The sequence below is a fragment of the Miniopterus schreibersii genome (genome assembly GCF_964146895.1).
Source record: "Miniopterus schreibersii genome assembly, chromosome: 17".
Lineage (NCBI taxonomy): Eukaryota > Metazoa > Chordata > Mammalia > Chiroptera > Miniopteridae > Miniopterus > Miniopterus schreibersii.
The window spans coordinates 14697056-14722659 of record NC_138117.1 but is presented as its reverse complement, the minus strand read 5'-3'; the positions used below and the strand labels follow the sequence as shown (position 1 = coordinate 14722659).

At 43.0% G+C, this 25604-nt stretch overlaps 1 protein-coding gene across 3 annotated transcripts in view; it reads left to right on the top strand.

The window, feature by feature from the left end:
- Positions 1-25604, top strand: part of SAMD12 (sterile alpha motif domain containing 12) — a 276682-nt gene that overhangs the window by 165506 nt on the left and 85572 nt on the right. Inside the window, exon 5 of one of the 3 annotated variants that reach the window (XM_081117396.1) lies at positions 8835-8987. The exons of 1 other annotated variant lie outside the window; for it this stretch is intronic. In XM_081117396.1, the coding sequence (XP_080973522.1) occupies positions 8835-8851 (17 nt within the window). In that variant the 3' untranslated portion in view covers positions 8852-8987. Of the gene's footprint in view, positions 1-3680; positions 4894-8834; positions 8988-25604 lie in introns of those variants that run through there. One more of the 3 variants, XM_081117394.1, reaches the window with a different exon arrangement.

Genomic DNA, 25604 nt, shown 5'->3' with positions numbered 1-25604 from the left:
GTGGCACTTCCACTATTAAATTGACAGTTGCATAAAGCTTTATTGGCATCTGTAGGAATACAGCACATAGGAACCATGGAGGTGGTAGTCATCTCTTCTTTTCCTAACGCCCTGAGCATAGCCAGTTTTTTGGTCCTCTTGTAATCTTCAGCTTAAAAACAACAATCCATCTACCCCATTGTTTTATTCTTTCTTGATAGAAAATAATTTCCCCCTACTGTCTTACTGATGTACACTCACCCAACCTTGATGGACTCTTGTAGACAGAATCATTGCCAGGGATTTGATGGCTTCTCAAATTAGTTATCGTTTTAGTAAACCCACTCCCTCTCCCTGGCTTGCTTTTCAACCTCCAGCTGCTGTGCAATTATTAGTTCTCGGATGGCTGCTTCAGCAGCATTAATCCACTGCTTGCTTGTAGCAGATATTAATAATAATAAACAGTTTGTAAATGTGCAGTGTTGAATGCATATAAGGATTATTGTTGATAACCCTAATTGTAATCATAGTTTTGCCACTGGATTAAGTTAGGATTCTTATGGTTCCAAAGAACAGAAATCTGAAGGTGGCTTCAGCAAAACAACGGAGCTTGTTGGGGTGTTCCTGATACACAGACAGAAGCCTTTGACAGGGCTCAGAGCTAAGAGGCAGCAGGACCTCAGGAAGCAGTAGAACTGTGAATTGGAAAACCAGCAAGAATCCAGGCAATACTCCACTCTCTCTTTCTTATTTCTCCCTTTTTCTCTCTACTTTGTTCCCTATGCATGATATCTCTGTGACGCGAGTCACAGACTGGCAGATGACTTCTCACCCCTTTCAAGTTTGCTGACTATGGCTAGGACCTCCCACCTCTCTCAAGCGCTTTCTCAATTTCCCATCTTCCTGCTCCCAATTATTTTCTGCCCCCCTCACCACAGTTCCCTATTCCCTGGACAGGAACTCTGATTGTTCCAGCTTTGATCCGGTCGTCAACAGCCAGCGGCAGACTTGTCATGTATCTTCCTTGCTGCCCAGAGACATCCCCTGTGGTCATTGTGAGGCAGTCAGACCCCCTAAAAGGAGTTGACCACAGTTATTATATAGTTGATGCTTTCACTGTGCTTAATCAATGACAGGTATAAATTTATCAAATTAATATTTTTACAGTAGTATTTAGAGGAAGAAACTTATAAAGATGGAGTTGTGGAAAAGTGAGTCTTGAAGAATTCTTGACTACATGGCAAGAAAGAGCGGTTTTGTGTTCTTGACTTACGAGATTGTCAGAGATACGTCAGGGAGATGGTGGGCTGTGATTAAAGGAACTGAAGTAGAATATCAGGACTAGGAATGACACCAAGAAAAGTAAAACAGGGAAGGATAAGCCAGTAAGAGGCAGGCAGGTTTCCCATAATGAATATGACTATTTTGGTACCACATTTAAGAATCTCCTACACTGTGGTCTAAGTACTAAACTACGCATATTTTATGAAGCTTGCCCCCTGGAAATAAGATCTGTTTTGAGACAACCAAAATACAATACAATTAGCCTCTCTGTGTGCTTCTTATTGTATTGGTTCCTCAAATTGAGACATACATGTATTCATTCATCTAATAGACACTTGTAGGATACCCACCAGCCCTCAGGCAAATCTCAGGCAGAATGGCTATCAAACGGACCTTTACACGAGTATTAGTATTAATTAAGTTCCGTGCTGGGTACTTGAATAAGCACTTCATGTTCTTTAACTCATTTAATTCTCACAAGAAGTACCACAAGTGTTTCTCCCATTTTATAGAGAAGAACCCAAGGTTCTGCATGAATTGACGTGGTCAAGGTGACAAGGTTAAGGTTTGGAGAGGCAAGAGCTTGACCCAGGTGTGTCTGACCACAAAACCCTTGGTTTTATTTTTTCAGTGTTTGCGTTACGTGGGTTTTTCAACCTACTCTATTGACTGATTGAGGAATTACATGAGAAACACCCCTGCCCCATTACAGATAGCCTCCAGGCTAGCCCGGACATGGACCCACGAATGTTTAGACCATGATAAGCCACATGTGAGGTGGTAAATCCTATGACTGAGGCAGCTAAAGAAGCATCTGCTACTTTCTATGTGTGGAAACTTGGGCAAGTTCCTTTCTCCTCTGGGCTTCGTTGCCCTGCACCTGTCAAAGGACTTACCTTGTAGGTGACTGTGTGAAGTAAAAGAGTTGATGCACTTAAAGGTCCTGGAGCAGTGCCTGAAACAAAGTAGAGGTCCCCACAATGTTTTCCTGTTATTTGCTAAGTGCTGGGTACTGTGAGGATTTGTACTCCTTGCTGGAGTCAGTCAGGATTCAGAGAGGAAAGCAGCTTTGACATCAGATATTGCTGAGTAAGGAGGCAAATATTGGACATGTAAAGCAGAGGACGTGTGAACAAATGACTTCATTTATTCAGCACATTTATTGAGCATATACTGTGTGCCAGGCACCCAGCCAATGTTAGTTACAGATACATAGGCATGGTGCTATGAAAGTATATGGAATGTTCTAGGCCCTGACTTCAAAAAAGAGGTCAATCCTAGAAAAATAGCTACAAGGAATCGTCTGTAAGAACAGTTATGGATATGACAAACCTAGGATTGTCCCAAGGAGATGACAACCGAATTTCTTCACCGAGCCCTTTCAAAATTCCTTATTCAAGGAACTGTTTGAGCACATCCTAGTGCACCGAGGCGTCTTACACACAGACACACCTTTTACACCCACCTGTATCCACCTGCACACTACAAAATACATCACTGTCCTTCCTGTAACAGGGTGACGCTGCTGACTCTTCATACATCTTGGTGAAGGATTACTCAGTTATACAGAACATTCCTCAACTGGAGATAGCTTGAGGAGGGACAAAGAAAAAGTGTTAAGGCATATTAAAAATTGGCTTTCTCCTGGTGGCAGTTTGTCATTTTTCAATTTGGCATCGTTCCCTGTTCTTTTTTCTACCATGTAAATCTGTACGAGTCTTGATTCAGAGGGGATTTTCTTGCGAGGTGTCTGCCTTCAAACATATGGATTAAATTGCCAGGTTTAATTGAGGGAATTTTAGAGTCTTGCTCTATTTACAGTCAAAAGCAGTTCTCTTCTGTTGTTGGCCTCGGTCCTAAACTCCCAGGAAATTAATAGGGCTCTTGGCCTCTGACATCTGCCCTTACTTCCTGGAGTTGGATGCTGGCTTTGACTGGCCTGGAGTGAAGTCCACCTGGAGCTGTTCTTGCTCCCTCAGGCCACCCATGAGAGGGGAAATGACTCCCCTGAGCTCAGTTAGCTAACTAATGCAAAATTAGGGTTAGAAACCCTATCTCCTACTCCTAGCACATTTTCTTCCCTGAGTCAGGGAAATGGAGCCCACCATATATACTCTTCTCTTGGCTCCATCAGCTCATAAAAGGAGGCATGATTCATACTATAGCTGTACCCAGCTTTGCTGTCTCTCCAGAACCTCTCCCTATAATAGACAACAAGCAATGTGGTTCAGGGGCCACCTACATTGGAAGCATCTAGAATATTGATTCAAAACACTGAGTCTTGGGACACTGCCTAGTTCAGTCAGAAAGTGATCCAGTCACTAAAGTTTAAGAAGTTCTAATATGAGATTTGAACTGTTTATACCAGTGACTTCTTATTTAGTTTCTGGGCTTCTCTTTGTTTTTCTTTCCTTCAGGACCTTTATGCAGTACCTCCATCATCATCTTGTATTTCTAGTTCTCAGTCAAATTCAACAAGAAATGAAAATTACTACACTTTTCATCAAGCTGTGATTTGACCAGGATAGAAATGGGAGAAGGGAACTCTCAGAATAAGAGACATTCAGTTTCTTATGTGGGTAGAGAGAGAATTATATAGAAAGATCCCTTATTTGCCTACTGGTGTGTGTTCAATAAAAAAATCTGTCAAAAATCATGAAAAGCTCATAAGATCTTCATTTTTAATTGTAGGCAAATATTTCTAAATATATGTGAGTGTTTTCTTAAAACTCCTTTATAAGAATTTGATTTAGTTTTTAAATGAAGGTGGGCATGGGCCATATTTGTAAATGTGTGGCACACGAATTTTTTAGAAAATTTGAATTAGTTGCTGATATTTAAATATCAGGATATTTCACATTTTTAAATATAAATTTTCACTTTCTATTTTAAAAAATGTTTAATATTTCATTCTGGGCCTCACAATCGGCAACCTGGAATACAGTAGCTGCTATCCAGAACAGACCATGATACATCAAAGATGTTTATAAATTCTTTAACACTCCTCCTAGTGAGAGGTGGGGTCCGGGTACCCTCCACTTGAATCTGGGAAGGCCTAGTGACTTCTCTGGCCAGTAAAATGTGGCAGAGGTAATGCTATGTGAATTCCTGGGCCCAGGCCTTAAAAAATTGGCAGCAGCCAATTCCTGTCTCCTGGGACCCTGGTTCAGGGGAAGCAGCCATCACATAACAAATGTGACTGCCCTGAGACCACTGTGCTATGACAAGCCCAAACCCCATGCAGAGGTCCTAGAAAAAGAGGCACCACATGGCGAAAGACAGAAGGTGAGGGATGGAGCACCAATTTGCCAGATGCAGTGACAAGCAAGCCATCTTGGAAATGGACCTTCCATCCCCATGAGGAGACAACCCATGGATCAGAGATGAACCACCCATCTGAGCCCGTCATGGATTCCTAACCAACAAAAGCATAAGTATAATAAAAAACATTGCTTTGAGCCTCAAATATAGAGTCGAGAACTGAAACAAGGTCATGTGTTTCCAGTTTATGCTAACCCCAGTTCTACCTCCTGGATTTTTGCTTAAATTATTTTACATCTGGTCACAATTCTTATTTAAACCATGGTCTGGAGAACCTTGAATTATGTGAAATTTGGAAATTAAAATATTAAAAATAATTAAATGTATGTCTCAGACGAAGTTAGGATGTGCCGGTCGGAGGGAGGCAGAGAGCAATGGAAGTTTCTACTTGAAGTATTTTATCTTCCATGGGCCACCTTGCTCAAGGTGAAAGTGCACAAGTTCAAGGATTGGTCAGCTTCTTCTGAGTTGGCTTTCTTATCTGTAAAAGCAGGTCCCACTCATCTTCAACCTTCGATGAGTCTGTGAGCAAGATAGCTCAGCTTTTGTATGATTGATTTCGAGTGTGTATTGTGTATCCTGTAACGTATTAGAAAGGATATTTATTCCATGGCAAGCCAGCCTGTGGGGCAAAAGAAAATGTCTAATTCTTTGCTGAAGCTGGTGCCTCTCTCATCCTGTACCTCCAGCTCTCAGTAAATATTGGTTGAATAAATGAATGAACAAATGAATGTGTGTTAGTCACCGAGGGTACAAAGACAAATGAGACGTGGTCCCTGCCCCTTGAGGAGCTCACAGTCTATCGAACACAGGCAGCAAATTAAATACTGGTTATGCCTCCTGGGTAGCACATTTTTTAATTCAGAAACACCATTCTTTCTGTGTCTGGCCGCTGTTCACATCCCAACCCAGATGAAACGACAAGCTACCAGAAAATGTGCCTTGGAGGAGCCCAGAATGGGGCAGGCGACCGCAGCCAGCTATCCTGACGAGGCAGCCTTCTCACACTGAGGTTGAGTCCCGAGAAGGAGGGAGGGAGGATGCCTCATCGGAGCTGTGAGAGCCAAGGCACAGTTACTCAGAAGCACCCTCAGGGACCCATCAGAAAAGCAGGAGCAGAGTCACTGACACATCCTTCCATCAGGCCGTGTTTGCACCGACTGCAGAATGGCAGCGAGGCTGCTCCATCAGCCCAGGCCTCGGAGCCGCAGCCGAGGCTGAGAGGCGCAGGGCCGGCTCCAGAATTTCATTTTGTTTTTTTTAACAGAGATATGAGGAAGGCCCTGATTTTAATCAGCCTGCCCCACATGGGCTTCAAGAATGATCTTTTTTTCCTTCCCAAGTCTGTTTGGCAAAATGTCAGCTTGTGCATTTCCCCCCCTTTCTGTCTTTATAAAAGTGAGGACTTTGTGAAGCCGGACAGAGGGGAAGCAGACTTTTGTTTAATATTAAAGATAAGTGGCTCCTTGTTCTCTGTTCTCCCAGCGAGATTGAGTATCAGTGTCAATATATCGATACAATCAACGTGGTACAGAGTGTTGATTAAAATGCGTTTGGATTTGGAAGGATTTCTTTTTGTTTATGTTAAACAGCAAACCGGTTGCGAGGACTCAGGGAATTGTCAGTGAGCCGGGCCCGGCTCCCTTGTCGATTCCCAAGCAGTAGGACGTGTTCCAGGCAGGGAAGCGCAGCCCTGCAGCTGGAAATGACTTTCTGCCTGCAAAGCAAAGCCTGGTAAAATAGTTAAATCAGTAGTTAATTTGCTGTGTTTGTTAATAGACTCTGAGCTCCTTCGAGTAGAAATCCTACAAGAGAAGATAAAAACAACGGCATCCAAACTTCTCTCTTCCTCACAGTTTAAAACTTTGTCAGTGTCTTTTAACATTTTGGGGAGGAAGTGTCATCTGCATCAAGGATCAGTTTCCTTTTTAAAAGGTAGCTTTTCATTATTTCAACATTGGAATCCAAAGTCAGCATAAACTCACTGTGTTGGTAACTAGGTAAAATTATAAAAATGAATTAAAGATATTATTAAAGTAAGAAGCAACTGCGGAAACTGTCACTATTAAGTGGTGACTGGCTTGAACATAACATGGCACTAACTTGTGCTTTATCCGGTTCTGGCTGAAGGCACCCTCTTTCCAACCAGGCAGAACTCTGTATCTTCATGAAAACATCACTTGCTTGCTAATTTTTGTTTCTATCCTCGTAAGTTTTAACACCTCTCTTTGATCTATAGTGTCTTGTGGGTTGCCCTTAACTGTTATGTTTCCTGTGTGATTTTGGTACTCGTGGTGATTTAAATCTAGGCTCTCATGGCCCAAGACTCCTATCTTCAGGTAGGCATTATGTTATCAAGGGAATAAGAGTTTTATAGCCTATCCCTGCTGGAGGTGACTAGAAGGTGAAATGAAGTTAAAGAAAGCATGGCATCCCTGCTTCTAAGGGGTCTTAATCCACTCAAGCAAGACCTTGGGAGCCAGGGCATGGAAGAGATACTGGTGTGTCGAAGCAGGACTGGCATTGGATTACATGGATTACTAATCCAAAGCCAGCAATTATTAGGGACCAGTTCAGTCTCATCATCTCATCCCTTACTCCAGAGAGCTGAACATGTCTAATGAGGCCCATGTGGATAAAATTCCTGAAGCACAAGGCTCGCTCTTCCTCAATTCATGAAGACTGTTCTGTGATCATAAAAATCATAGATCCCAAAGGGGGCTTTGAAAGGTTGTATTGTCCATGCTCCTGACCTCATGTAAAACCATCCATAACCCATCCATAAAAGTTAACACGTGTCTGCTTTTCAGCCTTCAAGGAAACGATATTGGCCAACTTTCTTGGTGACCTATCCCGATGCTTCATTACCTTCCCCAGAAGGAAAGTCCTGGTTGGCTTCAGAGTCAGAGAGAGCTGAGTCCCAGTGTCTGTGCTGCGATGCTCTGGTTCTGTGGTTATCAGATTACTGGTCTTACTGAATCTTAACCAATTTGTAATATGTGAATAAACAATAGCCTACTGACCTCATAAGGTGATTTGTAGGAGTGAAGAGACATCTTACTGCTGTATTCCTTGTCTCCCTAACCTGATACCCTCCCATTCTCGGTGTTCACCAGCCTCAGTGCAGAGGGACCATGTCAAATCTCTCATCCTTCCCCTAGGTGGAGGCTAGCAGGTGTAACTTGAAGATTTGGCATAAACTTCAAAGGAAAACATGATTGCCACCTTCAGAATAGCAAGATAAAGTGAGAAACCATGTAGTATATCACACGACATATAAGTTTTCTAGGAATGCTGGAACAGCATCACAAACTGGGTAGCTTAGAACAACAGAAATTGATTGTCTCGCAGTTCTGGAGACTGGAGGTCCAGAGGTAATGAGAAGGTATAGGAAGGGGTCTGTTCCAGGCCTCTCTTCCAGATTCTGGTGGTTTTTTATATGGTAGCATAACCCGTTATCACATGGCATTCTCTGTGTGTGTGTGTGTTTGTACCCAAATTGTTCATATTTATAAGGACACCAGTCATTTTGGGGTAGAGGCCCACACTACTCCTATTTGACCTCATTTTATACATATAATTATATCTGCAACACCAAATCAGGCCATATTCTGCCTTACTGGGGTTAGGATTTCAATATATGAATTTCGGAGGGAGAACACATTTTTTGCCCACAATACACTAAGTTGTGGAATAGTTAATAATTGCTGAAAATCTTTTTCCAGGTACTAGTTGACATTATACTTGGGACTTGGGACAAATTAGCTTGTGCAGAAAGACAATTCCTTGGAAAACCAACCTCAAACCTTTGCACTATTAGGAGAGTGGGAAAACATGGTTTTCATGGAGATCCACGGAGTCACATACTCAAGTGGAAGGGGAGGAGAGCCTGGACACAGGCGGGCAAGACTACAAAGGGGTCCTCACTGAGCGATGTCAGAAAGGTTGTCCAAGAGATGAAGGGCCTCTGAGCTCCAGAAGGCTGCTCTTCCGCTAGCCATGGCTGTGCCTTCTCTGGAGCTAGGAAGCTCTGGCCCCACAACTGTGATGTAAAAGCAAAGGCCTCTGACAGTCCACAGGAGAAAATATTTTAAAAAGAGATCTAGACTTGAACACTGGTCTCCACAAAGAATAAAGTAAATTGAGATTCTCAATATCACATTTTTTGTAAGTTGGGACTAGCAGAGAATAATTTAGAATAATTTTCAAATGTATGAAAAATGATGAAGACCAACATTTTGTAATTCCAGAGAGCAAGAGAGAGTGAAGAAGAGGCTTGAAGTATGAAAGATGTTACTCAGATTAGACTTCAGAAGGACTTCCTGACAGTAAGAGTCATCTATTTCCCTTAATTGTGGTATCTTCCCTACATTTCTCAAATACAAACGTGTCATCTCTCTAATATAAAATAAGCATGGCTGTTGCTGAGTATGAAGACCTGGGCTTTATCTTTCCATCATTTTTTCATGCAACAAGGAGAGGTTCTGCATCTAGCCTATGCCGGGTGCAGTGCCACTGTCTGGGATCCCAGGGTTAACAGATACAGGCTGGGTCCTCCAATAGCTCACTGACTGGTGCTGTCTAGTTAAATAAATACATAAATGGAGATGTACAAATAAATACATTCTAATACAATGACATAGTACTAATAGCTGCCCTAGTACTGTGTTTATATTCCTTACTCTGGGCAAAGTAATTAGAGAATGTCTTGCAGAAGCATTGGCATTTGAGCAACGCCTTGGAGGATAATTCTTGGTCTGCAGGGTGGCATGAAGGTGTGGGACACACCCACGTGCATGTGAGAGGCATGGTGCTGAGCTATTTGGATGCTGAGTACGGTGTGATGGACACAGAGGTTCCATAGTAGGAAAGGCCGAGAGGGCCAGTGATCAGAGAGGAGGCAGGCAGAGAGTCAAGTGCATAAACCACAATTCTTTAGAGTGTCTCTTGAGCTCTGAGTGTCTCTAACAGTTTATTTATTCTAAGTCAAGTCCTTCTGCAGTTAATACTCTCTTGACCTGTCCTGAAAATAAGACACTCCTTTCTTGGCCTTCATTTGTAAATTTGTAAGACAAAAGAATCATTGCTTGCTCATATTCTAAAAGATATGCGTGAGTGAGGCGATTTTTCAGTTTGGGAGTATTTGCCATTCGCAGCAGGCCTTTGTGAATATCCCTTCTCTTTCAGTGGTGACACATTTGGAATCATGATACAGGAAGCTGAGCGAGCTTGGTGTCCCCTTCTTTCCAGAGAGTGGTGGGACTTCGTGCAGGAGGTAGAGATGCGAGGAAAGCACAGGATAGCGAGGATCTTCAGTGAGGCTGGAGCCCCTGAGCACAGCATTTGCCGGAGAGGCCCTGCCAACTTATTTTGTTGTGTAAAAATCCCATCTGTGCGCATAGGGACAGGGTGGAGCTCCGTGGAGCGAGAGGCTGCCACTTAGATGCTAGGACCTCCCCCACCAAGCAAAGAGATGCCAGTGAGGGAAGACGGGGCTGGGAGCCGAGGTGCACAGCTGTCTGCGGAGCCCCTTCTGTGTTTCAGGCGCTGCGCTGATGCTGGGAGGCAAATACCATCCATTCCCCGCCGGCAAGCATCCTAGGTCTTCCTGGTGAGACAGACATTTCCTCTGCAAGACAGATCGCTGAGCAGTCACAGTACAACATGAGATAGCTAAGGGGGTAGGGAGAGGGCACTATGGACCCTCTAAGGGACCCCTGACTCCCCCTGATAAGGTAAAGCATTCCGGGCGTGGCAGCAAGATTTAAGAAATGACTTGCTCGGTGCGGTTGGAGTCTGAGGTTTAGGGGGGGGCAATTCTGAGGGCTGAGACTGAGTGCAGATAACAGTGCTGGGTGCTGGGGAACTGAAATGCCATCAGTAAGCCCTCACAGCCTTTCAGGGCAGAGGACCCAGGCTCGTTTGGCTGGAAGCCAAGGTCCCCCACCTTCTGCACACACGTACACAGCCACCCTCCAAGGGCACTTTCATACCCCAGCAACGGCTCTGTTGAGAAAACCAGGGACGAGCACAGTTGTGAAAAAAAGTAAGGAGTGTTGTGACTAAATAAATGAACACCACCTGTGCATCCTCTTTGGGGAAATGAGTCAAATTAGTGGAACAAATCGCATAATCACAGCAAATGCCAATCTCAGCCACTGTGGCTATGCTGGTCATTTCTAGTTTCAGTGAGTGGCTTCGTGATCAGTGTCCATTCAGATGAATGAAGAGGACTTTTTGGGTTGTGTTTTATTTTCAATCACATAGGTAATATGTAATCATTGCCGGAAAATAAAAATAATAGTTATGCAAGAATAAGTTAAAGTTTCTCTAAACTCACAATGCAGAAATTACTGCCAACGTTTTGGTGCATATAGTATCAGACTCATAAATATGTATATTTACAAAAACTGATTATTTTATTCTTTCTTCTGTTCCCTTAGTTTACATTTGACTTTTCAGTATTTTTTGTCTCCTGTGTTCCCCCCACACCCCCTTTTTTTAAAACGGGGAAGGGCTAGTTTGCTGTGTGACCTGAGTTTTTCTTTGATTCCCTCCCCCCATGCCACTCCAGGTATTTTGGAAACTGTGGTACTTGTTTTAGGTTCCTCTGATAGTTACTATCTAATTATTAAATTACATTGATACATGTTTAAACCCTATGATCTGCACCTTTGTTTCTCAAATTATTATTATCAAGAATAAAACAGTATCTATTGGCTCAGCCCTAGGAACAAATAAAAGATGACCACTCTTCCTTCCCCCAGCTCCCCACTCACCCCCCTCCCTCCCAGGTTTTGTTCTTCAACTTTGGGATCTTTGTCCCAGTCTGTAGTAGGTAGATGTTGATTCTTATCTCCTTGGACCTCTTGTTTCAAGAATGGCATTTACATTTTTCTTAGAGACAATGCTATTTAACAATGTTTGCATTCCTCAGTTTTCACTCTGTTGGTTAATCTCCGTTACCATAGAGAACGTAAACGTCTCGGCACTGTCTTCTCTCAGGACTGACAGCTTGGGCGCGTCGTATAATTGGGAGGTCACAGCGTAACCATTCTCCCCGACAATGAAGACACATCCCACTGACATCTTTTTCTTTTGTGCGGGATCTATTCCTTTTTCCTGGATTTTGGGGAGATTCTTTTTTTGGGGGGAATATTCAGTGGATCTAAATGCGTGTCAGTCTTCACAAAGTCCACAGTGAAACCTTTTAAACTAGAGGTATTTTTTTTTTCATTTCAAGGAGATTTTCTTCGGTACATATTTTTGAAATTGGCTCTGTTGCATCGGTGCTGATTGCCCCCGGTCCTCACTTACTCCCGTTGTGCCTGCGATACGTAGACTGCGTTCGTTTCTAGTCCGTCTTTTTCTCTTGAGTCATTGTCAGCTGACTTTTTTTTCCCTCCCTCTAAATGCTCAGTGATTGTCTCAAGTTCACACTCACCTTAATAGTTTCTAAATCAGATTGATTTTCAAAATCATTTCAGGGTATTTTTGGAAATACAAATTTCTTAGCTTTTACCCAAGACTCACTGAGTCAAAATCTCCTATATTTGACCCCAGCAGTGTATTTGGTAAGTACATACCCCCTCATATCTGATAATTATCAAGGTTTGGGAACTACTGTCCTATTTCACTGGTCTAATTCCACTTAAGTTAGGGGTGATTTTCCTCTTTACTGCTTGTCATGCAGTTCTAAATTCTGCAATGGAATTATTTGCTGGCTTGTACTCTTTTCATAAAATCCCCTTTTATCTCTGTCTGTCGCCTCATTACCTCTCTTTTAGTAAGTTTGTGTTTTGAGTAATTACCTTGAGAATACAAAGTTGTTACTCTCTTAAACTTTTGTCTTTCTCATGTGGCAAATCTTTGCCAAGGTATACTATTTTCAAAAAATCTTTTGCATGTTACATTTATTTCCTTGCGTTTGTAATATGTTTACAATTTGTGCTGAGAAATTCTTCTTAGTCCATGCTGGGGGCCTAGTTGAGAATCCATTCTTCAGAGGTGACTTAGCTAACTTCTCTGCATTCCTGGGCACTCTTTTTTACATTTATTTACTTTTTAAACATTTTTATTGAATTTATTGAGTGACATTGGTTAGTAAAATTATATAGGTTTCAGGTGTACGATTCTGTAACACATCATCTGTATGTTATAATGTGTGCTCACCACCCCAAGTCAAGTCTCCTTCCGTTACCATTCACCCCCCTGTATCTTCCTCCACCTCCCCCCACCCTCCTTTCCCTCTAGGAATCACCATACTGTTGTCTGAATCTATGAGTGTGTGTTTTTCTCTGCTCAATTCCTTCATCTTTTTCACCCATCTCCCCCTCACAACCCCCTTCCCCTCTGCCAGCTGTCAGTCTGTTCTCTGTATCTTTATTTACAATAACCAAGATTTGGAAGCAGCCCCGGTGCCCATCAGGGATGAGTGGATAAAAAACTGTGGTACATTTGCACAATGGAATACTACTCAGCTGTAAAAAAAGAGGGAAATCTTACTGGGTGCTCTTAATTTGAGGGCTGCATGACACGCATTTACGTAATATGTCTGTCATTCAGCAGCCTGAGGAGCCAATTTCATGATCAGAGCCAGCAGTAGAACCGTGCCTTATGCAGCATTTTCTACGTATCTGGAACTCTTGCATCAAGACCCATCTCTCCATATCTTGGGTACACTTCACCCTGTCCACTGTCCTGTGTACCTAGTGTGATTTCCTCCAGTATCTCACATGAAATGTCTATCCACATGAATGGGATAGAACTTAGGTGAGTTGGAGCAGTATTCTGTCTAATTCCAGAATGTCCCATTTTTTCAGGAGTTGTCACACATTGGTGACGGTGGGTTACACTAAAGTCCCTACCTTCACAGGAGTTCTGTGTGATTGGCCCGTGTGCATTTCTTCCCCACACAGCATAGTCCACATTGTTCCATGTGAGCAAGTTTCTCTACCTCCTCTTAACTGCACTTGCCTTCAGATCTCAACCCTCCATGGTCAGAACGTCTCCCCTAGATGTAGGAGTAAGTCCACACAAAAGGCAAGTAATAGTCCAAAACTAGAAATAGGCCCCTTGTCCATTTGCAGTTACGGTTCATAAGTCACGCTGTATTTCAACAGTGGAATGCAAACCCTGATAGCCACACGCATCAGAATGGACAAATATAAAAAACAAAGGTGGTCAAGAGTCAAATGGAAGACACCAAGCAGCCGTGCTTCACTCTCAGGATGAGAGGTCGTATGTTTTCCCTCAGTCTGAGGCCGTCTGCATGGTATCGGATGCAGGTTTCTAATGCTTGTAAAATGGTTTTGCTTGGCGACCTGGTTCAGCACCAAGGAGAAGCTGTTCCCTGTTCCCGCTGCTCTTTGGATTTCTAAAAGGAAGAAGGCGGGAAGCTTGCTTTCATGTGAGACTTGTTCCCAGAAACACATACAGAATAGCTAAAGCTAGACACAGACACTCTTACCAGTAGTACGTCTGTGAACAGTGCAGAGCGCCGTTTTCGGGCCACACTGTGTGCACATTTTCTTCATAGGTAGGGTAAGTGCTAGTAGGCTTACCAATGAGGACAGCGAGCCTCGGTGCATGGAAGAGGCTTGTTTCTCTTGTTTTCCAGCACAGAAGCTGAATCCAAATACAGTCCTAAGTCTGCACACTCTCCACTGCATCACAAGGCCTAGTGTCTGTAGTCAACTCAGGTAGAAAGATACTTTCATTCATTCAACAAATATTCATTGAGCACCTGTTATGTGCGGGACCAGGTGCTGAGGACACAGCAATGAACAAGACAAGACATACCTTTTCACTGCTGTCATGACACTTAAAATACAGAATGGAACATGGGCATGACAGAAAGATCTGCACAAATAACTATTAAGTGACAGCCGTGAAGAAGTTGCTGTATGAATATATATATATATATATATATATATAAGGGGGAACCTAGACTACAGGGTCAGAGGAAGGATTTCTTACAGAAGTGGCCAGTAATGTGAACCCCGATTGATAAACAAGTTAATCAAGCAAAGAAGTGGGGAGACTAGCAATACAATAGAGGGAGAACCTGTAGGAAGAGTCCAGAGGTTGAGAAGAGCTAAACTAAAGAATTTAGCAAAAGGGCAGAGAGAGGAAGGTGGCCAGTGGCCAGAGTTGGGAGCAACATGCCTTGCAGAGCCGTGTCAACCGTCGTGACCGGGACTTGAGTTTTATCCTAAACGTGGGACAAGTCTCTACAGGGTTAAAGGAGGAGAGGAGACATGGTCATGGCCATTACTTTGTCTACTAAAAAGAGGATAAAAAGAGCAACCCTTGTTCCTGAGCCAAAATATGATGGGGAATAATTAATATGCACTAATTACCTGTTACATTATTACAGATAGTATCTGTAAGACTCTTTAAGTAGATGAAAATATGCCACTCTCAGTCGTAGATCTGGCAAGCCTGAAAAGGCATCCTGGCATTCACAGCATTTCAAGTTGAAGCTTCGTTTTGAATAGATGTCAGAATCTTGATGTAACCCCCATCGATCTTGCCACCCTCCACCCTCTCCTGTCAGACCTGCCTGCCCTCCTGCCAACAAAAGGTTGGGGCCACAGACCCCGAAGACTGCTTAGGCTCATCAAGGGGCCAAAGAAATGTACCATGTGGAAAATAAATGGGCCTTTATTTTAAGTCAACCTGGTATTCTTATAGATTCTAGTCCAATGACTGTAAAGGGCCTGTTTATTAGGTCTTTTTAATATCAAAGAATTAATTTCAATATAACTTCACTTGATTGCCTACCAGCCTGCCCCCCCTTCTAATGGCAGTTATCCCTTGTTCTTACATAAGCTGGGAAATAACTGATTACTCTGCAGAATAATGCCAGCTGGCGTGATGAATGGTCCAGTTCACACGTGTTTATTGAGTGGCATGCAGGGACTGTCTCGTGCTTTGGAAATGGATGGCGAAGATGAGCCAGCCAGGTTTTCTGCCCTCAAGAGGCCTCCAGTCTCAGGAGAGGAAGACAGAGGATTACAAAGAACTGTGATGTAAGTGCTGCCCAGGTGGCTAACACCAGATTTTCAGAAGCAGGAGAGACACCGGGAGCGCTTTCAGTTACTTGGATCTCTGGCAGTAGGAATTATTTTTTAGTTGTTTTAAAATACATCTATATCTCGAAAGCCCATACTCCTGAAAAATTAATTACAACAGAATACCAGGCAGTCCGTTCAGGTATTCCCTGTAAAATCTCCTTCACTGAGTCCGTCTCTTGAAACCAGTCTCCTCTGGACCAGCAGTGCATCTTGGGGATCTCGCGTGTGGCTGTCACTAGGCCACTGCCTGGTTACTCTATAAAAGGGACCAAAGTAGCTACTGTCTAGTTGTTTTCATTTTTATTTGCTTTACGGTAAATGTGATGGAAAGTTGGCTATGGTAAGCGCATAATTTCTGAGCTTTAATTTTATCCTGCTAAATGGAACCATGTAGGAGGCATCTCCCCACCCCAGCAGAATGGAATGTTTAACCACAGTAACCCCTTTTACATGAAATGTAAAAGGATTTAAGACTTTGTTGCCCCAAAGTATCCGACTAGCCAGGGAAACAGTAAAAAACCCCAGATGCCATAAAGTAGCATCTCCTTAGTGAGGGGGAGAGGTTGGTGGTGATCACTAAATACCAATTCTAATACAGATTTTTAAATGTCTAAACTCACAAACAGGAGTTTCTAAATAGGCTGAAATGGTTCTTTTCCCCTCTGCTTGGTACCTGTCATCCCCCTAGAAATCTGAGGGAGCGCAGATCACACGCTCAGATCAGCAGAACAGAAGGAGACTATGACCTAAAGTATACTTCGGGTATGAAAACACGTAATCTTCCCCAAGCCACCCCTTAGCCTGGGACCCTACGTGTTTGGCCCCATTTAGGAGGTGACATTTCACTGCTTACCCCTCATTTATGGTCATTTTATGCCAATCCAGGTCCAGCGATAATTTCTCCCCAATTCTTTATGAGAAAAAACTCAACTGTCATTTGCGTTTTAGATCCCTGCAACGGATCGCAGGCACTGGAGAGTTAATCCATCCTTTAGCTGTTTTATACAGTATATATACCTTTTCATTCCCCAGCTTGACACGGTGGAGCAGGTTGCTGTTATTGAGAAATTGAAGCACCAGGTGTCGTTAAATAAGATCACACATTTCATTCTCTCTTTAATTTCACATCACTTTTCAGCAGCTGAATCCATGCGCTGTCTCCCCACCCCCGCCCCAGGGAGCCAGCCAGCAGCGGGCACTCCTAGCGTGCCCAGCAGAGCGGGAGCAGGCGGTTTCTGCAGTAAGCCACCCTGCTGGGTTGTTGTGAGTCCAATCTGTTTTTGCCTCCAAATTATTCAGGATCGCTTGGTCTGGTTTATTAGTCCAATTCATCTCCCTAGAGACTGAGACTTCTGGCACTTTTACATCATTGAGGCCCAAGTTCAACCAGAAGGAGTTTCCAAACATAGAGAAGACTAGAGTCACAGATAAAAGGCACTCAGACGAAGTCTTCATAGCCTTCCTCTCGGGCCCGCCTCTTGGTTTTTCTGCAGCTCCATCATCTCTTTCCCCACCCACGCCGCTCCTCCGCTTCTAGAACTAGGAGTTGGAAGCGGCACGGGTCCTCTCCTCCGCAAGCATGTCCTGAGAAGCTACGTTTGTGGCATTCTTCACGTCATTTAAAAACGAGGTTGCAATAAGGCGCCTTTCTCGGCTGAAGGTTGAGCATATCTGGCCCCTGCTGTTTAGCAGCAGGTGGCTCAGGACCAACAAGAATAAAGCAGCGGGCACGCGGCAGACCCAGCGCAGCAGCGGCACGGTCACGGAGGAGCCCTGGAGAGGGGCACGGGGCCGGCCTTCTCAGCTGTGGGTGCTCTTCCTTCGCAACCAGAGTCCGATCACCGTGACCGGTAGGGGGTCAGCTGTGTGGCATGGTGTCGGTTAATTCCACAAATGCAGACTGAGCACCTGTGTGCCAGGAGCTGTCCGAGGCGGCGCTGAGCAGGCACTGTTGCTGCCCTAAGGCGTGCCCCCCTTGATCGGCCCTCGCTTGCTTCTCCCTTCTTTCCATTCACCCCCAGTGTGCTCTACGAACACTCAGCCGGGAGGAATACCTTGCAGTCCCCTGAGCGTCATGTTCTCTCTTGAGTCTGTTCATTCTGGCCCATGTGTGGGGAGCCTGAGCTTCCTTCTGCCCCTTTGCCCCCCTAACTTGCAGCGGAACTCAGGGCTCCTTTCCTCCAGGTACCTCCTCCGGCCTCGCCCCTCCTCTGAGCTCACGTGGGATGTGCCTTCTTGTCTTTCATCCCTACTTTAACTTTTCAAGGTAGAGACTGCGACTTATTCATTTAAGTCCACATTCTGCCTGACACATGGTGGGAAGTCAGAAAATATTTGTTCAGTTAATCATTGAATTCATTTGTATCCTTGTAAAAGATTCACACGCAATCATCGGCCCTCTGTGTAATTTTTATAAAACCCACAGGATAGCTCTTAAATAGAAAGTAGAGAGATTGTGGCATTTGAAATCTTGATCACCCTAATTGGAGTGAGAATTAACACCCGCCCTGTCTTTCTTATGAAAGTCGCCTCCTCTCCCTGGTATGCTTTTTAATAAGAATGGAACCCCTTGGCAAAATTAAATTGGAACTGTTAGAAACATTAGGTGAGTCTTTGTTGGAATCACTTCTGGAGAATTACCAACCCTGTGCTTTCCTTACTGAGTACAAATTAAAATTTATTTTAAAAATAAGTAACAGATTTATAACTATAAAAAATAGACCTGCATGCAGCTAAAAGTTTGAAGGCAGTGGCTAAAAATGAAAGAGCTGTGTTTGGGTGGTAAGATTAAGGGTGTCTCTTTCTTTTTCCAAAATGTTCTTTAATATTTTATAATTTATTTTTGATGGAATAGGTGTTAGAAAGAAAAACAAGAATCTTTTGAAAGAAGCTCATATTCAGGAGGTTTTTGCTTTTCTTGTATGAGCTCAGGTGTAGCAATTAAAGATTTTCTCTGAGCAGACAAATATCTTGTCAGTGCTGTTGTGTTGTATGAATTTTTTTAATCTCAGGCTTTTTATCAACAAGACATTCATTCTTTCATTCAACAAATAAATATTAAATATCTACATGCGTCAGGGAGTCTAACATGCATTCATTTTCTCTGTATTAATAATGGTGATTTACAATATATGCATGTATCAAATTACATGTTGTACACCTTAAATGTCACAATGTTCTATGTCAACTATATCTTAATAAAGCTAGAAGAAAAGTAATGCAAATTTTTATAGCACTCCCTATTTCCCAAAGCTCTTTCCCATACATTAGAACTATTCTCTCTCACAGTTCTATGAAGTAGATAGGATATGTGAGTTAGAGAAACCCTAGCTGCTGTAACAAATACATTCCTAAAAGTTAGCGGCTTAGGTTTTCTCTTATATAACAGTCCTAGGTGAAGGTTGCAAAGCAGTGGGCGATTCTGTTCCACACAGTCATTCAGGGGCCCAGGCCGAGAACACCTCTGCCACCTTTAAAATATCATTTTTGACGATGCTCTGGTCCTTGCCATTTCAGCCTGGCAGTAAAGGGCCTTGAGTAAGTAAACAGAGGATACAAAAGTCACTGTGCTTACATTCTTTTGGCAAGAGCTTAATCCCATAACCCCACCTGTCTCAAGGGAAGTTTGGAATTGTAGTCTAGTCTTGTACTGGGGGAAGGGAGGAATGGCTTTTGGTGGAGAGCCGAAGTCTCTGCCACAGCTGATAATTTTAAATCACCATTTGTAAGATAAAAAAAAAAAAGCTAAGGCTCAAAGAGATTGACCTGCTTAAGATCACTGAGTCAGACATGAACAGTCAGAACTAGAAGCCTGGCTCCTGAGTGGCAGGCTGATCAATATTTCCCCCATTCCTTGGTGCTGCCCAGGAATGAAGTGTAGTAAAATACTAGCTTGGGGGAAGCATGGTCCCTGGATATCCTATGCACTGCCTGTAGCAAGGTGAACTGTCATAGCACTGCCCAGAATTTTATATTCTTGTCTTGCTTTGCTTGGTTCAGCCTAGACCAGAGAGGGGATCCTCCGAGTGCTTGCAGAAAGGTTAAATGCTACCTTGTAAACATTTTAATGTAAGTAATGTTGTTTGGCTTTCCACCAGCTCCAGAGCAAGACTGAGAACAGACTAATAAAATCCATACCCACCTGGAAAGTGGAAGCACTGTCCGAAGGCATGAATATAGCCAGGATCTCCCTTCAGTGTGTCCCTACCTGATGGGTTGTTTAATGAATGGTGATGGACAGCTTATTATGGTGGTAGGCACAGGGCTGCATAGAGAATCAAGGCAGACACAACCCAGCCGTCACGGAGCTCACCATAGACAACAACTGACAAAATGATTACAAATTGTGACACAGGATGCTGAGAGATAGAGAGAAATTGTGGGAGACTTATTTCAGCGATGGCTTCTGGGGAAGTATTTCTGAGGAGGTAATATTTAAGCTGAGTCCCAAAGAATGAGAAGTCAATCATATTAACAACATTGAGGAGTCTTCCAGACAGAAAAACATGGATGAGCAGTAGACCTGAGCAAGAAACATGTGGCACATTCAGGGACTGAAGGTGTCCCTTTGGCTTGGGATATTGACTCAGTTGAGAAAGGTCAAGATAATGATGGCTGAAGTATTCTCCCTTAATCCTGACAACAACTTATGGGGTGGGTTACTATTATCATATGCATTTTATAGAAAAGGAAACTGAGGTTATAAAGAACTTAGATGTTTAAATAAGTTGAGTAATGTCACACAGCTAATTAACGGGAGGGCCAGGATTTAAACTCAGGGAGTCTAGGTCCAGAGGCTGCCCCTACACCACGACCAGAACAAGACTCAAAACCTTCTACTCTATCCATAAATAATTTTTCTGTCATTTAAATTTTTTTTTAAAAGGTCTCTTTTCCGTTAGCAAAAGGTTCTTAAGTTAACATCTCTGGATCCCTCTTTCCTCCAAAGGCACCTTAGATAGAATTCAATGGGGCTGATTAATTTGGAGATATATAATATATATATATGTAGAATAAATATTATATGAAGAATATACTTTATTTTCATCAAGTGAAATTATTACTTAATTTTATACTGAATTTAATATACAAATTATACTTAATTTTATTTTTACAGAAATTTAACATTTTTTCTTAATATGAATAAAGAACAGAACCTCAGTACTCTCAGCAGCTCATGCAACTTTGTCACTAGAATCACACAGCAGCTGTTGAAGATATCTTGAAATATCATTTGCACCCATCACTACTTTCAAATTATAGTTATTACTCCTGCTAATAAACCCTTTTATTTAATGCATTGATAAACACAAGTATTGTTCTGTCACAGATTTTTAATACTGTCTTGTAAGTGTTTTTCAATCTAACTCATTTATTTTGTAATCTTATATATCTTCCTTTTCGCATTTAAACGTACTCTCAAGAAAGAATCCATTGCCTTCACCAGACAGCCAAAGTTGGAGCACAAAAAAGCATCCCTTCCCTTATCTCTTTCTATGTGTAAACTTTTGCCCTCCTTTCCTACATCACCACATTTCTAGAGCAGTCTATAGATCGTCTATACTTTCTCACACCCCATTTGTCCCACCATCCACCATTCTCTGGCTTTCATCCCCTGTTCTTTTCACTCTACAGTGGTCACTCTAAGGTCATGGGCATCCTCTAATGTTAAATGATGCATCGAAAGGGGCTCTCTTGCCTCAGATTCAGGAAAAGCACGCCTTGTTTTCTTTTCCTTACTGACTTGGCAGTGTCTTCACAGGCTACTCCACTAATCACTTCTCAGAACATCATGGTCCAAATGTTCTTCCTGGGACACCACATCCACTCCTACGACATCAACTGCACCTGCATGTTGATGAGCTAATCCCAGCCAGTTCTGAGTTTCACTCCTGGATTCCCAGGCGTCCAAAGAAAACCTTCACCTTTGTAGCACATCATAGTTGAACTCATTTACAGTGCCCCCCTTTATCCACGGCTTCGCTTTCCATGGTGTCAATTACCCAGAGCCAGTAGTGATCCAAAAATATTAAATGGAAAATTCTAGAAATAAACAGTTCATAAGTTTTAAATTGCATGCTGTTCTGAGAAGTGTGATGAAATCTTGCTCCATCCTGCTGTGTCCCACTGGGACATGAGTCATCCCTTTGTCCAGCTATCCACACTGGATATGCAGCCCACCCGTTAGTCACTTAGTAGCCATCTCAGTTATCAGATCAACTATCCCGGTATTGCAGTGCCTGTGTTTAAATAACCCATAATTTATTGTTATAACTGTCCTCTTTTATTATTGGTTATTGTGTTAATCTCTTACTGTGCCTAATTTATAAGTTAAACTTTATCATAGGTATGTAGGTATAGGAAAAAACATAATATATATGGAGTTCAGTACTATCCGCAGTTTCAGGCGTCCACTGGGGGTTATACCCGCACAGACAAGCAGGGACTACGGTATTGCCTCAGCCACAAACCCTACTCCTATCTCCTGCATCTATGTTTTGACTTCTGACATCCGTCTCTCTGATCACCCAAGCTCAAACCTCGGGGTGGCCCCAATTTCTCCTCCCCCACCTGTTTCTGCTGAACAAACAGTTCGTACTGGTCTGCGTCGTTGAGGGAGTGGGGTTGATCTGGCCCAAGGTGATGTGTAGCACTGGGACGGAGGTAAGCGTTCTAGGTGTAAGTTTGGTGAATATATCAATTTGCAACCCCTTGGAAAGTGCTTTGTGATTTTTAACTTTTCCTGGGCCATAACTTCCACCAAGAGTCTGATGACTGACTTATGACTTAAAATTCAAATCCTAATGGTTTTCCTCTCTTTCTCAGTGTGCACCAGGTTAAAAACAGCCCACCTGCCCCTGCCCAGGGTCACACAGAACTCCCTTGCTAACTAGGGGCCTATAACCTTTTCCTGATCATAGCAGAGTGAGGGAGGCACATGGGTCAGGAGAGTTCTGTCATCAGCGACCCCCACTCTTGAGGGTTGACAAGTATTTGCTCTTTGAGGGGTTCTTCAGACAAGAAAGCTGGTATATTTTATATCTTCATGTTTCCATTAGCAACAGAGTTCCATTATCCTGTTTTAAAAATGGTATTTCGATTTTATTGTATTCTATAGAATTTATGAATTAAAATAGTGTAATAGACACACGGGTAGGGGATGGTAGATGTCAGGCCAGAATTTGTTCCTGCCACTTAGTTTTATGTTAATAGGAAGAGTGAGAGCTAGGATATAGACATTTAAAGATGTTTGGAATTATACTTTCTTTTACATGTATTTTAGCAAGAAGATTAAAGACAAAAATTACCTTATCAGGAACCTTCATCGTCACTCTCTTTCAAGGAAAGTTCAGAATTATTCATTAACATGGGATCCCTTTTCTCTTTTCCTCTCACTCTCTTTCTCCCTCCCTCCCCTTAGGTATATATTGGATAGTAATCGAAACACAATAAGCTACCTTGGAACCTAGATAATTGCTAAATTACTATCAGGAGTGGAAACCTTTATAAACATGAGCATTTGTTCTTCCCGTCAAATCACCAGGGGAGACTATTTTAAGCTTAGGGGGAAAAATGCGATAATTGAGGTCTTGGGAGGTGTTTTCCTCAAGGTATGTAAGCTGACCTCTGTGCTCTACCCCCGTCCACCCACCACCTCTGCCTGGAGAAATCATCCTGCTCTTTGAAATCGCTTCTTGTATATCCTGTCTGCTACCCAAATGGCCCCAATATAGCGGGCTTTCCACAGAAAAAAGGCATGAATTCATCGTTGATTTCCATGTACTTCGTGATAAACATTGGCACTCTCGGGTTTAGAGTAGAGTCACTGAGGGAGGTACCTGCAGGAAAGGAAGAGAGACGATTGGCATTGACATCTTGGACGAATTTCATAACCACCACCTCAGCTGCTGTTCTGTGCATGGCCAAGTGGAGAAACATAAGTGAAGAAAAGCCGGAATACCTTCTCTCAACGTATAAATGAGCAAATTACCAGCAGATTACCTAATTTTGCGCCCTGCTGCTCTCACACCTGCGTGCCATCAGCGTGTTGAGCTAATATGTCAATACCGGGGCATAAAGTGCTTTATGAGCTGCATGGATTTCTAGCTTGGGTGTGTGACTGTTTATGATATAAAATATCTTCCTCAAATCCCACTTCAGACATGGGGCAGGGAGAGAATCTCTTAAATACTTTCGTCAACGGTTTTGTACCAGTGGTTCCAGATAAAGGGAAAATTGCAATTTTGAGATCTGTATGATATAATCTACTCTAAGTGGTTGCAAATTCTAAATTTTTATTTCCATGGTTGCCTTCTCCCACCAATTCCATTCAGTCATCTTAAGAAAGGATAAGATTTCTTAGTAGTAATATGGGAGTGTTGTTTTTGATTTAATACCAAACTAAGGTTAACTAAGTTTCCCTGTGCTTATTGTGTGTGCCGTCTGTGAGTCTGTGAGTTGAGACTAGAAATAACAGTTCTGAAGTTAGCCCAGCCTTTGAACCTACTTCTGATTTTTATTGGGTGGTGTCACCTTGAACATGTCATTTAACATTTCTGAACCTCGATTTCCCCAATTATAAACTTTAGGTAAAATTGTTACCATAAAGGTTCTTGTAGTAGATATAATATTATTTTGAAAGAGAGCATGTTCTACACAGATATTTATTCTACAAATAGTTTAATAGAAGCTGAAAATAATAAGTAAAGCTCTCAGCACAACACCTTGCATATAAGTGCTCAGCCATTGTCATCACTGTTTTCATTATTTCCCCCACCTCTCCCCCTTCCCCTCCCCCTTCCTTCTTTTTCTCCTACGTCATCATCGTCACGATCGTCATCACCAGAGAAAGGGGGTGAGGCGGGCTAGAGCAGTGGAAAGAGGAAGGCTTTGGAGCCCCCCAGACTATTATCAGTCAGATCCCGGCAGGAAACAGATATAACACTAAAAGGGGTTATTTGGGGAATTTAGTGAGGGAAACTACTGTATTTACAACATCCTGGGCAAGCTGTAGGGGAAGACAAGGGTTAGCATACTGCCTCCTCCTAGTGAGAAGAAAGAGAGAGAGGAAACCAGGTATCAGTTCGAGGCCCGAAAGGGCAAGAAGAGGGAGCCATTGTAAGAACTTGGAAGGAGGCAGTCATGTGCCAAGAGTCACTGACAAGGGCTGTGACCTTGGGTCAAGGGTTGTAGCCCAGGCAGTCAGCATTGAGGGAGGCTGGGGGGTTAATACCTTGACCTCACTCTCCTCCCAACCCCCAGTCTTCCCAGCACTTCCCATCAAGAACCCAGCCCAACAGGATGCCCGAGGGCAGACGGCTCTGTGATTCAGTCCCTACCAGGCAGTGTCTGGGAGTACAGAGCACGATGTGGAAAGGTCCAGAGCAAAACTAGAGAAAGAAACAGAATATATTCAGTACACGTGACCCGGCTTTGAAGCCGCTTTGTAACTTTAGGCAAGTTGCTTAATTTCTCTGGGCCTCAGGTTGCTGCAAAACAAGGGTAATAATAATAGTTATCAGGTCACTGTAAGCATAAACTAAGATGATGTCTGGAAAATGCCTAGCAGAGTATCAATTAATGTTCCCTAGCCTCTATCCCAGCTAATGACCACTCTCCACTGGTGGCTGCTTTGTAGCCAGGAGTTGCGTAGGAGCAGGGCCTCTCATAGTGTGGTCCATAGACCATGTGCTTTAGAGGCACCTGGGGTCCCTTTAAACTGGTAGGTTCATGGCCCCCACCCCAGTCCAGCTAAATCATGAGCAGAAGGGTGGGATTCTTCATTTCAGACAAGTTCCCCCAAGTAGTTTTTCATGCACAATAAAATTTGGGAACCACCATCCTAGAAGTCCATATTTCTAATTGATGCCCTCTTGGGTAAAATACAGGTGAGATTTATCTGTGCTTGGCAGCCATTGGGCTCAGTTACAGCCCATCAGCTCT